This window comes from Schistocerca nitens, chromosome 5, assembly GCF_023898315.1.
Source record: "Schistocerca nitens isolate TAMUIC-IGC-003100 chromosome 5, iqSchNite1.1, whole genome shotgun sequence".
In the NCBI taxonomy this organism is placed as follows: domain Eukaryota; kingdom Metazoa; phylum Arthropoda; class Insecta; order Orthoptera; family Acrididae; genus Schistocerca; species Schistocerca nitens.
Genome location: NC_064618.1, coordinates 450421731 through 450436978, shown reverse-complemented (window position 1 = coordinate 450436978; position 15248 = coordinate 450421731). Strand labels below are relative to the sequence as shown.

The window sequence follows — 15248 nt, the reverse complement described above, 5'->3', positions numbered from 1 at the left end:
TTGAGTACAGGTGTGAGTGAAGCCTCATTGCTTGTGATGTGCATTGAAATATCTGCTGAGAAGCACAGCTAAATCATTTCTTCTCTACAATGCCTTCTATTCCACATCTGAATATTTATCAAAAACTGATAGCAAGGTAGCTAAAAAAATATTTTCAATGTATGGTTACTTACATGAATAGTATCAGAGACTTAATATGTTCATACTCGTTAAATTTAAGTAGTCAGTAGATGGTTAGCATGTAGCCCAACTCACAAACAAATCGTGTATTGATATCCTGTAAAGACACTTATTCAACATTATGTGGAAGGAAACATCCTGGGGTAAGCATCAGAATATGCACACCAACAGACATGCAGCACATGGCTGTTCCTCGGTGTGCGTCTCAGACGCCCAACATGACTGTCTCCATGCAGGATCATGCACTGCTGGTGAAGATCTTTTACAAGAATGGTGATTGTGCACCAGTAGCCCTGCAGAAGTTCTGGATACTTGAGGATATGATAAAAGGTATTGATCCAATGTCTGCTGACGGGTCTGGAGAAAATGATTACAAAACTTGAAAAGACAGGTTCTTTTGAAGAATAATGTGGCAAGTGGAGGAAAGCAGTTGATCTGACCTCTGCCAAAGATGTTGCTAAAGTATTGTAGGGGGGGTTGAGCAGTGGTGTGTGAATGTGTAGTGCACAGGGAATTGCCCAAAAATTGTACTCCTGCAAGCATGGTGCATAAAATCCTATGAAACATTCTGCACTGTTATCCATACAAAATCACCCATGTTTAGGAGTTGCTTCCTACTGACCTGCCAGTAAGACAAATGTTTACTCTGGAATTTCTTGCTCACACGGAAGTGGGCAATGAATGATCTGTGGACAGACAAAGCCCATTTCCATCTCCAAGGATATGTCAATACATGGAACTGCAGAATATGGGCAATGGAATATCTTCACACACATCAACCAGTACTACCTCATTCTACAAAGGTGACTGTGTGGTGTGAGTTGACAGCATTGTTTATCACAGAGCTGCATTTTTTCAATGGGTTGACTCCTGTGGGTCCTGTTTCCTATAATGTCTTTAGTAAACACTATGAGAACCCTTTGTGCTCCAACATCATTCCAAGCCTCCAACATTTTTATGTGAAATGTTGCTCCTCTGCACATTGCCCAGCCATTGAAGCAGCTGTTGTAGACATTTTGGAAATGCTAGAATTATCAGCTGTCATTTCCCTGCAGCCTGACTGTCCAGATCACCTTATCTTAATCCATGTGACTTCTGGCTGTGAGGTGATCTGAAACATGATGTGCTCAGTGCTCCAGTTATGAATGCAGCTGAATTGAAGGCAAGCATTATTCAACACATTCTGAATGTTACCCCCCACCCCCAGAGACACACTGATTTCTAACATGCTGCTTCTTGATTTCAAATTGTGGCAGAAAACAGTGGGCAGCATATTGAACATGTCTTGTGCCAGTCTCACAACAATTAGAAACCGATGTTATTTTGCTTTTTATGTGGTTTTTGGCCTCAGAACAATTATATACTGATTTTTTTTTTTGCAGCCGATGTGATAAAACTTTGCTGTGATGGAAGGGCTCACTTAACTAACAGTGCTACAACTGTTGACTGCCAAACTCTTGCAGTCATACACATTGAACTATATGGATGGTGTAATATGCAATTCAAGCTATAGTCATTCTATTTGTGATTCATCTGTCATTTGTAGCCGACCCCATTTACATTATTTCGCTCACAACACCATCTATTGGTGAAATTATTATTAAATGATGATTCCCCTTGCATCAATAACATGCTGTTTGAATTTGACATCATTCTGAGCAGTGGTTTTCTTTCTACAGCATTTTGAAATGGGAACTTTAGTTGTGGACACCTGGTATATAATTCGCCCACATACATCCGCATATAAGCTCAGATGTAGATGACCATGACCAACCACTCCCTCCAATAACTACAACAACAACAACAATCAACAATAAAGTTTTTGTGGAAAGATGCTAGAGCAAAGGATGAAGGGAGCTTGACATTAGTAGTTGTGGAGGAAATCATATTGTGAAATTTGAGACATAATTATCAAAAATATTATATTGTTATAAAATAATACTGCCATGAGCTGTGGTGCATGCAGTGTGGTGTAGTGGTTAACGTTGCTGGCCAGCATGCTGTGAGTTACCAGTGCAAACCTGACCAGTGGCAGCTATTGTTATTTAGTATGAGAGTGTGCTGAAAAGTAATGCTTCTGAATTTTTATTCTGTTCTTAATATTAGTTGAGATATTACATGTTACGCATATTACTTGATTGACTTTCCTGCTTTACTGACACAAGTTGCAACTCTCTTCCCCTTGAGAGCTCCAAATAGTAGTGCATAACATGGCGGTGTGTAACATAAGTGTGTCAATGCATGCAGAATGCTGTAGTCAAGTTTCTAACTGCAGAAATTGTCCACACATGGAACACCCTCTCCTTCAGCATGACAATATCAGGTCACACATGAGTGTTGTGACATTTGCAACACTCTGATGTCCTGGGTTCACTGTCATCGATCATCCTCCATACTAGTCCTGATGTGGCCCCATCTGATTCTCATCTGTTTTCAAAATGTAGAGTACCTTTGAGGAGTTCACTTTGATAGTGAGGAAGATGTGTTCTTTGCCAGGGTGACTATGTTGAGAAATAAATTTATGGACATGAAGAATAAGATGTAGAATGTTGATAAACTATGTTTTATTTAAAAAGCTTTAAAAGTTTTCACATAAAAAATTCAGAGGCATTACTTTTCAGCATGCCCTCATATTTATCATTTCTGGGAAGTTCTTGAAATTTCCCATGTTAGTATGTTGTGGAATATTCAGCATTTGTATAAGTACTAACATATTCAGTGTCTGCATAAATAGCTGCACTCTCCGACCAAGAGGTCAGTTCCATAGTAGCTTATGTTGGCATTCGTAAAAAGTGTGCTTTCACTGCTAAGTGTTGTATTTCATTGACAACCTTGCTTTTGCCATTTGGACTTGGATTGTGGTTACAATGTCACATGTTTGTGGAGGGCTTGGGTCCTTCAAAAGATCTACATCATCGTGGATCCAGTTCGGCAATGTAAAAGCTGTTGCCTTCATGGACAGGGACTCGAATACAAGCAGCACATCATTCCCACATTTCTTGTATTCAGGAGACCAATGGATTCCAAGCCAGCAGTAAGTAAGCTGCACATTGGCCATTCATCAGTGTTTTTCAGAGATGCTTGTAAAGACCCAATGAAATGGGTGAAAGGATTCAATTGAGTCACCAAATACAGGAGGTGGGATGATGTGATGTGTTTGGCAAATGTGTATTTTTACTTGGACAGAAATTCTCAGGAGAGTTTGAGAACAATGAGGAGAAGCTCATTAGCTGGGAGATGTTTCAGGCCAAAATGAAGAAAAATTTGGTGACAATCAACAGGCAGTCCGATTGGTGGATGAACAATTGAAGAACGTGAACCAGTGTCATGGGAAAATGATACCATCATACATAGAGAATGTTCTGGCCCTATGCCAAATGATGAATCTGAATATGACAGAAGCTAACAATATCCCGTACTTCATGAAAGGAGTCGCAGAAGACGTGTACCGATCTGTTCTGGTAAAGGATGTCACAACAGCCAAGGAGCTTATTAAGTAGTGCCATTGCATCTAGGAAATGCAACAGAAAAGAAACAGACGGAAGATGTATGACCTGACTCCCCTATGTGGTCTCTATGACAGTTGTGGGAAGTCACCACAACCTCACCTCTCTCATACAACAGTTAATGAGCGAAGAGATACAGCATTTTGTGACAACTAGAACTTTTGGACTGAGTAAGCAAGAGATGGTAGCTACAAATGTTGACCAGTACTTCGGGAGGCAATAGCTAAATCTGCCAGGAAAAATGGACAAGGACAACTCAGACTTATGCTGCAGCCATCAAACAGCAGCCCAGCCCCTGACCAAAACAAGTAGAACCTAGTCCTATGTCAAGTATAACGCCCCATAGAAGAACAAACAGTTGGTGGACAGAGGACACATGCCAGTGTTTTTCCACTATGGATGGCCTGGGCATATTGTACACTACTGCAGAGAAAGAAGGCAAGTTTTTGACAACAGCTAAGCTGCCAGACATCAGCCATGATTACAAGCAATTATAGTCAACCTGTGTGATGAAGCCCATTGTTGTATCCAGCATGCTGTAGTCATTTTCCACCACCAAACAGAGGTACCAGCCATTTGCTTAGGCATCTGCACCATTTGCTTAGCCATCACAGATGCAAATCTTCCATGGATGACAGTTACCAAATTATCAGTAAATTTCATTAATGTCATTATAGATGGCCAACCTCTTTGCGCTAGTCATCTTGAGGGAGCTTCCTTTACTGTAATGTTGGATGCTAATCATTGTCACCTAAAGAATAGTATGCACTGTGATATGAAAGCTATTGCGCTGAAAGTCGCAAATGGGAAATATGCCCAGCTGAATGTGTATTCAAAGGATAACTATTAATGACGGAACGCAGTCCATTGAATTGTTGTCTCAACAGAATGTAGTAATAATGCTACTCTTGGCTGAGGCTTCTTGTAGGCATCACAAGCAATCACATACTATAGGAGATCAGAGCTCCAGATTGACGTAGCGATCCCAACAAGTACATGTAACTGAGTTTATTTTCAACTTTTTTTTGCTGTTGGAGATATTGTTATCCCGCCCTCATCAATAAGACGAGTTAAACTGTGAAACTTTTGCCTCTTGCAGATACCTACTCACTACTCAGACTTATAAAAGAAATCTAAATGCAAGTAACAATCATAAGCATTGTAGCCACTCAAGGAGAACTATGGATCACTAATTGTCACAAGCAGCCACAACTCATCCCTAAAGGTACGCATGTAGGGACAGCTGAACCAGTCCAGGAAGACCAGCTTATTGTCACTGATGAAGAATCATACTCCACTACTGGTAGACAAGTCGAGGGAGAAAGCTACTATTGAACTGTGAATATGACCTGGCTTGACCTATGAACAATGTTGGCCAGTGACACCCATTCTGTATCAGTTTTTGTATGCTTTCAAACGTTCTGTGATGCAAGAGCTTATTGTGCTGAAAGTCTCAAATGGGAAATACGTCCAGCCAACAGGAACATGTATTGCAACAATAACTATCAGTGGCAAAACACAGCAGCTATGGTAAAATACTGTATGAAGAATGGGAATCATCCACCCATTGCCACCTTACATGTAGAGTGTCACTGGATGAACTAAGGATAATCAGAGAGGAAGTGGAGAAGACGCTGAAAGGTGACATCATTGAACCTTCAGAAAGTCCTTGGCCCCTCCTGTGGTACATGTGAAGAAGAAGTGCGGCACATGGCATTTCTATGTAAACTACTGATGACGGAACAAAATCATGAAGAAAGATGTCTAACTATTGCCGAGCATTGATGACATTATAGACTGCTTAAAAGGAGCTAGGGACATGGAAATAGGCTACTTGCCAATTGAGGCTGAAAAAGCTAACTGGTAAAAGACTAATTTTGTAGTTTCTGATGACCTGTATGAATTTAAGGCTCTGCCGTTTGGACTGTGTAATGCTTAGCCACATTCAAATGTGTGAAGGATAACCTGCTTCATACCTTAAATGGATGATATTTTGTTTCCATTTGGATGACATTGTCATTTTTGAAGACATCTGAAGAACATCTAAGCCGTCTGACAATCTTATTGACGTGTGTTCAAATTGTAGGCTTCTGTCTGAAACTGAAAAAATGCCTCTTCTCCTCCAAAGAAATAAAAATCTTGAGGCATCTACAGAATGGTAATGGAGTCTGTCCTGATCCAGATTTTTCCAACTCCTCAGCACAATGTGATATGAGAAGTTTTCTTGGGATGTGCTTGTACAACTGGCCATCCATAAACAACTTCTGTAATAAGGCACATGTGTTGCAGTAACTACTGCAAGGAGAAGCCACATATTCAAATGGATCTGAGCACTATGGGACTTAACTTCTAAGGTCATCAGTCCCCTAGAACTTAGAACTACTTAAACCTAACTAACCTAAGGACATCACACACATCCATGCCCGAGACAGGATTCGAACCTGCGACCGCAGCGGTCGCGCGAAGCCACATATTCCTAGAATGAGCTGCAAGTAACATCTTCTGTTGTCTTTAAGAAGGTGCTAATATCTTCTACAGCTGTAGCATTGTATGATGAGATTGCAGAGACAGAACTTCACACCAGAGCTAGCAGTCATGTGATAGGTGGTGTCCTAGTGCAATTTCATGAAGGTGCTGAAAATGTGATAGTTTATGCTTCCGGAGTCTCTCCAGCCCTGAGATGAACTTTCCTACAACAGAGAAAGAGTGTCTTGCAGTTGTTTGGGCCATCAACAAGTTCTGGACTTATTAATTTTGCAAAACATTCACCATGGCGATGGATCACCATTCTCTATGCTGGCTGACAAGTCTGAAGGCTCCACTGAGTTGAGTGGTGAGATGGGCACCTAGGCTTCAGGAGTATGACATCACCATGGTATAAAAAAGCAGATGTAAGCACACTGATGCTTTAAATGACATTTCTGCTGAAGAGAGGGGAGATCCAGCATTGCTAGAAACCGTAAAACTTGAAGAAGGGTGAACAACAAAGGAGAATTCTATTTCATAAAGAGACCATTGTACAAGAGGAACTATGATTCACTGGGGTTGATATAGTTTCTGGTCATCCCAACTCATATGTGGCCAGCTGTCCTGCAGTATTTCCATGATGTTCCAACATATGGTCACCTGGGATTCATGGAAATTCTAGACAGACTCAAAATGAAAGTATCACTGACCAGGTCTCTACTGACCCATTAAACACCCTGTGAGCCACTGTAAGGAATGCCAACAACAGAAGCAATTGCCCCGTCGGTTACCTCCAGGGCATCTGGTACCAATTCCATCGCTGTTCCACCAAACGTTTTGGGGAGAATCCTGAAGTCAACAAACACGAATCAATGGATGAAAGTCTGTGTTGACTAGTTCACCCATTATACTGCCACCAAAGCTGTGCTGACTTCCAAACCCCTGAAAACTGCGAACTTCCTTGTCAAAGTTATCATTTTGAAGCACAGAGCATCCCATGTAATGGTCTCTGATCACTGAAACGTTTTCCAATTGAGACTAGTATCAGAATTAATTTAGCATCAACCACAGGATGACAAATACCTACCAACCGTAGATGAGTGCTCTCACAGAATGCTTTAATAAAATTCTGCCAGATTTGCTCTTGATGCACACTGACATTGAACAGAGAGCTTGGGCTACAATAGTGCCCCTGTTGCGGCATTTGCATACGATACAGTGAAGCAAGACACAACAGGCCTCACACTTCTCTTTTTGCTTCGTGGCTGTGAGGCCGAAATGATAATGGATACACTATTCCCATTCCAACTGTACAATACACAGGGTGACTATATGAAACACTCTGTCACCAGGACTGAAGAAGCAAGATAGCTAGCTTCCATACAGATCCTGGATGCCAAGGAGAAAGTTCGAGAGCACTTTGATTAAGACGACAGAAGTGCAGAGACATCATCCATGTTCATTGTAAGAAGCCCTACTACAGTCCAGAGATGCAGATTGACCATGAGAGGTTGAAGGAAATTGAAGACTTATTCGACAATTGTGAAGCATAAATTGGGGGGGGGGGGGGGGGGGCTACATTCGATATTCAACACTGTGAAGAGGGTGTAATAACACAACCAGCATACAAATATCCGCCAACACCATTACACACAGGACCATTGACTAGATCTAGACCCAGAGTGCTGCAGTCAGTTCCAATCAGAACTTCTGAAGCAGCTGGTCAATGTTTCTTCAGGAGAGGGAGCAGTGCTGTGAGCTGTGGTGCACGTAGTGTGGCATAGTGGTTAGTGTCACTGGCTGGCGTGCTGCAGGTCAACAGTTCAAGCCTGATCACCAGCAATTATTTGTTACCTAGTATTTATAATTTCTTGAAGATCATTGAAATATTGTATTTTTGTAATGTTAGTGTATTCTGGAGTATTCTATGTCTGTAGAAATACTAGCATTCTGAAATAGTAAATGTCTGTATAAATAGCCACACTCTTCATCCAGGATGTCAGTTCTGTTCTTGTTCTGGCTGTATGTTGGTTTTCATAAAAATGTGCTTTCAGTGCTAAGTGTTGTATTTCCTAGACAACCCTCCTTTTGGCTTTAGACTTGAAAGTGGTTATCACATGACTATATCATTTCATACAGATACACATTTTGTAAATAATACTTGTTAGAAGAGTAAGAACTTTTTTTCATTATTATGTGCCACACACAAAGACAGAGCATTTCTGCTCAAATCTCAAGACTGCAGTAGGCTAGACTGAGGATGGCAGATACATCTGAAATTATTCATTTTCTTTCTTTTCCCCTCCTTTACATAGCTGTTTTACAACACTTACATTTTTTTTAACAAAGATTTACTATTTACAGGTTAAAATGGGACACGGTGGCCGATATTGGCTTTCGGACCCAAATCATCCACACTATTTGGCAGCACGTGCAGCTACAAAACATGTCTATGGTGTAGATCCTGATCTAACACGTGAAGGTGGCTCAATTCCAGTCACACTTACCCTCCAGGTGAGTTGTCAGTTAATTCTGTTGAATATATTTAGCACTACTGTCAAGTTGAGTTTGATAACTGACTATTAATTTGTGACATTACTCATAGGAAAATATGACAGGTCAAGTAGATGACACATTAATAGCTTATGTGAGTAGGTATGAACAGTACTTCATATCAAAAAGGTAAGACTATGCAGGTGTCAATATGTGTCCATCAGTGTGTAAGTAACAAAGTGTTTTAAATGGTGTTTGCTTTTTATGTATTAGGTTTGTGACAAAATGACTTGACAATTGCATTTAACTCTGGTATCACAAAGATATTGTGGAAGAGGAGCATTTTAGAAGAGATAAGTCTTTATTGTAACAAAGCGTGGAGTTTTCTTCAGAATGAATTATATTGTTGAGGAACAGAGAGTATACTCAAATCTAGACAAGGACTTTGGTCCTCCCTCCTCCCCTAATATTCTAAAATAGTATTACTTGGAAGGTGCATAAAATGATAGGGCATTCTGAAGCACAAGAAAGGTTTGTGTGTGTTGTCGAAAACATGATCTGTGTCAAAAGTGCATAGTTTCCCATTTTTTATGGGAATGTTGTGTGCTACTTGACATCAGCAGTGAAGTGTAATCACACTATAATCAATCACTGTTTACAAAGTATGTATTTATTTACTAATGCCTGGATCAGTTTGTATTATTGGTAGATGTTGTGACCCAGAGGCCCACTGGAAATAGGAAAGGGAATGATTGAATGACCTACAAACTAGTAAGGTTGACATCTAATAAATACGAATATTTTTGCAATTTCGGGGCACTTTCCAGTAGCATACAATAAGCCAATTAATGATGTCATTCTACGATTTTTTTATCTTACAGTACTGTTTTTAAAATAATCACTGAGAACATCATGCATGAATTTTGCAGTTTCACAGTCACAGAAATGTTTTTATAGTGACTGCTGTGACTATGCTGCTCCACATAACAGGCATGTTTTGTGGGCTGCCGCTTCTGCTGGAGGATACGAGTAAACAGCTCACCTCCACATAACTTACTGAGCTATTTACAAAGCCTACTTTGACACAGCTCAGGCTGTTTACTTTGTTGCATCCCACATTCTCCATGGTGTTTGTCACCACCAACCTCATCGGAAGAGTGCCACTGCACCATTTTGTGGCCAGTACCACTCTGGGATTTACACTGGCTGCACCAGAGCCTCTTGTATTCATTATATCAGTTTTGCGGTAGCTGGGCATTTCACTGGCCATGGCACCCATCAGCCATAGGCACAAAAGTTTTGTTTTGAAATTTGTAGCTCAGACTTGGATATAAATAACTGTTTTCTCAGTAATGAAGTTTTAATCTCAGCCTTAGTCTCTGTAAATAAATGCATTGTCAGTTTTCCAAGTAGAACAGCAAAATATTGCAGTGGAATTTGATTGCAAGAGCAGTGAAGCAAAATGTTAGCACTGCTGCGCATATACTTTCATTGCAGTAGAGCAAAAGAAAATTGCATTGTGTGGATGCAACTTACTTGAGTAACATTTAAGGACTGAACAACTTTTTATATTGCAGTTCCACACCGGAATTGTACCATAATCATAAACCGCAGGAGCAAAGAGCACAAACATTCAGACTCCTGAATGCCATGCTGCTGTTAAGTAAAACATTAGTTTCCCATATCACAGCTAGCCATGGATTTAAACTAACTGAAATTCTTAAAATTTTTGTTGTTTTATAAAACACCACAATAATTCTCATCTTGTGATAGATCTTATTCAGAGTCCTGTTTAATGATACAACCTTTTACTTCAAGTGAGTTTGGTTGAAAAGGACTTAAGGAAACCATCAAAAATCCAGTCAGGATCTGCAGGATGCACCATGGATTCCTCCAGATTTGAGTTGAGGGCTTCAGTTCTTTCCACTCTTGCTTGGTGTTAGAATTATAGAACTATTACACTCCTGGAAATTGAAATAAGAACACCGTGAATTCATTGTCCCAGGAAGGGGAAACTTTATTGACACATTCCTGGGGTCAGATACATCACATGATCACACTGACAGAACCACAGGCACATAGACACAGGCAACAGAGCATGCACAATGTCGGCACTAGTACAGTGTATATCCACCTTTCGCAGCAATGCAGGCTGTTATTCTCCCATGGAGACGCTCGTAGAGATGCTGGATGTAGCCTGTGGAACGGCTTGCCATGCCATTTCCACCTGGCGCCTCAGTTGGACCAGCGTTCGTGCTGGACGTGCAGACCGCGTGAGACGACGCTTCATCCAGTCCCAAACATGCTCAATGGGGGACAGATCCGGAGATCTTGCTGGCCAGGGTAGTTGACTTACACCTTCTAGAGCACGTTGGGTGGCACGGGATACATGCGGACGTGCATTGTCCTGTTGGAACAGCAAGTTCCCTTGCCGGTCTAGGAATGGTAGAACGATGGGTTCGATGACGGTTTGGATGTACCGTGCACTATTCAGTGTCCCCTCGACGATCACCATTGGTGTATGGCCAGTGTAGGAGATCGCTCCCCACATCATGATGCCGGGTGTTGGCCCTGTGTGCCTCGGTCGTATGCAGTCCTGATTGTGGCGCTCACCTGCACGGCGCCAAACACGCATACGACCATCATTGGCACCAAGGCAGAAGCGACTCTCATCGCTGAAGACGACACATCTCCATTCGTCCCTCCATTCACGCCTGTCGCGACACCACTGGAGGCGGGCTGCACGATGTTGGGGCGTGAGCGGAAGACGGCCTAACGGTGTGCGGGACTGTAGCCCAGCTTCATGGAGACGGTTGCGAATGGTCCTCGCCGATACCCCAGGAGCAACAGTGTCCCTAATTTGCTGGGAAGTGGCGGTGCGGTCCCGTACGGCACTGCGTAGGATCCTACGGTCTTGGCGTGCATCCGTGCGTCGCTGCGGTCTGGTCCCAGGTCGACGGGCACGTGCACCTTCCGCCGACCACTGGCGACAACATCGATGTACTGTGGAGACCTCACGCCCCACGTGTTGAGCAATTCGGCGGTACGTCCACCCGGCCTCCCGCATGCACACTATACGCCCTCGCTCAAAGTCCGTCAACTGCACATACGGTTCACGTCCACGCTGTCGCGGCATGCTACCAGTGTTAAAGACTGCGATGGAGCTCCGTATGCCATGGCAAACTGGCTGACACTGACGGCGGCGGTGCACAAATGCTGCACAGCTAGCGCCATTCGACGGCCAACACCGCGGTTCCTGGTGTGTCCGCTGTGCCGTGCGTGTGATCATTGCTTGTACAGCCCTCTCGCAGTGTCCGGAGCAAGTATGGTGGGTCTGACACACCGGTGTCAGTGTGTTCTTTTTTCCATTTCCAGGAGTGTATTTATGCACTATGGTGCCAAAGAAAAACTGCTTACTTCAAGTGAAAACTCTAGCTTTGTTTGCCTTATTGGCTACCAATATTTGAAATCTTTATTCAATGTAATTTATGGTACTGGCGATCAGAATATTTGTCATTGCATAAACAGTCAATACATAGGAAAAAACATTGGATTTTAATCAGGCAAAGGAACAAGTTGGCTTCCAAAGCATAAGTGCATAAGGGACCATTTGTAAGTCATCAATAAAAGTAGAGAACAGAGCCATAAGTATGAATTTCCACTATCTCTGGGATTCATAGATTCTGAGAAAATTTTTGACTCAGTTTCAAAAAATCAGTACTAACAGCACTCAAGAAACAAGACGATTCAGTGTATGGCAATATACTGAAAAATGTGTGTCAATACTACAACTCCCATCAGACTTAATCATGATTTTGAGAAGTTCAGAACTGAATGAGGAATCGGCCAAAGAATGTCTATATTACCAAAATAATTCTCAAGAAAGTGCACAATGTTAATGCAAGAAATCTGAATCACCACTGTTGTTATGACGCCGCCAAGTTAAAAATAAATGAAGGAACTTAAAGCACACACTTGAAAGTAGACCTAAAATCAAGTATAAAAACTACACTAATATATAACAAACATATTTGTGCTTATGGTTTTCAACACTAAATGTCTGAAAAGGAAAGTTTGCGACTGTCAGAACAGATGATACACACATCAATTCTTTTGAGCCATGGACGTAAATGCAAAACTACTAATGAACTGAGGATTCTTCTGCAAGCAATAGGGACATGGATGTTATGGATTACTAAAAGAGTTGGGAAAACAAACAACTGGATCAGGTAGTAGATTGGTTGGAAAAAGTAATTATGACAGTGTGTTAATGAAATGGCGGGGAGGGAGAGGGGGGGGGGGTTAGCCACATGAATGGGTGATACATTGACCAATTAAAAATCTTTGTTGGGCTACAACAGATAAGACAAGACACCACAATGGAAGGTGGTTCAGTAACAGTAGAAAGTACGAGAGTTGCCAAGAAAGTAATGCATTACATTTTTCTTTCTCAATCAAAAACAATGCTACGAATGTGAAATATTACGCATGTATTATTTGCAGTCTCCTGAGTGAGCATCCAAAGTTTCCATCAATTCCAACAAAACGGAACCATGGGGAATATTCACAAATGCTTGTGCCAAGTCTATGCAGCATCTGCTGTTGACAGAAGTACAGTTAGTCACTGGGCATGGAGGGTGAGGTCATCAGAAGGCGGTTCGGGGGAATTCCACGATTTGCTGCGATCGGGGAGACATCGACAGCTGTCACATCTGACCTAGCCCCCTTGGACTTCCACTTGTTTGGGCCGTTACAGGATGCCATTTGTGCAAGATATTTTGAGGATGATGAGGTGGTGATTCGCATAGTGAAGCACTGGTTCCGCCACCAGGACAAGTGTTGGTACCAACAGTGCATACATGCTCCCGTTTCATTCTGGAGGAAGGCCATAGAACGGGATGCAGATTATGTGGAAAAATAGGATGTGTAGATAAAACACTATTCCTTCATATGTGGAATTCTCATTATGTTCAATAAAGACTTGTTGATGAAAAAAATATGGTGTATTACTTTCTGAGCAACCCTCATATGTTGCATCAACTTGAACATTTACATCTGAAGAACATAAGCATAGAAAAACTGGAGTAGGCTTTTATCCAGATATAGATGTTTAATGGCGGCTGCTGCTGATGATGATGATGGCTTTGAATGCAGAACAACATTTCTCATGCATGTTTTCATAGTATTAGTTCTTTCACACACTATTAATGACTGTTTTCAAGAATTGACCCAGTGGTGAGTAACAGAAGCTTGTACATAAAGTCTTTGCAGCCATAGACCACCCTCAGGTAATAATGTATAATAAGTCACAATGAGAAATTTCTTTTAAGCTACAAGTTATTTTGCTAAAGGCATAGGTGATAATTAAGACATGTTGACTGCCATTTTGTCTTTTTTTATTTCTGTGATGACACTTGCACATGCTGGTGCCACACTTTTAAGACATTAGTATTTACCTCAATTACTAGGCACATTTTCTGCTTTAATATGTATTTGCTTAATGCACTGGCCAGAGACTGAGTTACGATAAACATTATTTGTTAGTTATTATGAGGTTTAACTAAAATATTACACACATTAAAAGGTATTTTCTGTTACTGTTTTCACAGGAAGTAACTGGCAAAAACGTACTCCTGTTGCCTGTAGGAGCTGGAGATGATGGAGCCCATGCACAAAACGAGAAGATAAATATCAGAAACTACATAGAAGGGGTAAGTTTTTCTTCCTTGTAATAATTAATTTATTTTAAACACACTGAAGTACCTTTCAAAGATCATGTTCAGTAAAAAAAATAGTTTCCTAAGTGCATCACTACTATTACTGGATGTCCCAAGATTACGATTGATGAGAAGGGGGAAGAATTCAGAGAAAGAGCTATAAATTGCAGAAGGGAGATGGTTTTATTCTTCCAATAAAACACATTGGCAGAAATACTTCACAGAAATTTATCTTATGCTTTTTAGCAAATTTTGCCCCTTCCCCTCCCAAAGATTTGACATGCAGACTGTTTCAGTTCAGTAGATTTAAACTGGTGGTGATTTCTTACCTACTGCAACAAATAAATCAACTACCACTCCATATAAGCTCAGTTCATTAATTACTTTGTTAAACAACAGTAAGTCCTGTGGAACCAGCCCAAGTACTGAATACTATCTGTGAGTTGCTACTTTAATAGAAGAATTCAAACACTCTCACTTTTTTGTCCAGGTTTCCATAGTTGACAAATAACACCTTCATATGTTGAACTGTCATGGTGTTGGTGGTGGTAGTGGTATGGCCTGCTTGGCATCTTGGGGCACAGAAACTGCACAACGGGCCTCTCACCATCCATAACCATCCCAAACACCGACAAAGAACAAGAGGGCCAGTTAAGTTTACTATAGTGTGTGTTCTCCCTCTTAAAATTCTGGGGTTTTGTGATAGCTATTTCAATATTTGAGTGACTATAAGATTTAGGTAGTGATTATGAGCTGTAGGGAGCAGTCCATCTTCAGATCCTTCATCATGTTGGCTAATTTTTACACAAACAGAAATACATGTATAACAATGAAGCGTACAGGAACGGTAGCAAAGGCTTCACATCATTTTTCCACATAATAATGA

At 41.3% G+C, this 15248-nt stretch overlaps 1 protein-coding gene across 1 annotated transcript in view; it reads left to right on the top strand.

Annotated features, from left to right (window-relative positions):
* LOC126259263 (cytosolic non-specific dipeptidase) overlaps positions 1-15248 on the top strand; it is a 177569-nt gene that overhangs the window by 140958 nt on the left and 21363 nt on the right. The window contains exons 7-8 of the mRNA XM_049955896.1: positions 8517-8666; positions 14255-14356. Of these exons, the coding sequence (XP_049811853.1) occupies positions 8517-8666; positions 14255-14356 (252 nt within the window). The remainder of the gene's footprint in view (positions 1-8516; positions 8667-14254; positions 14357-15248) is intronic.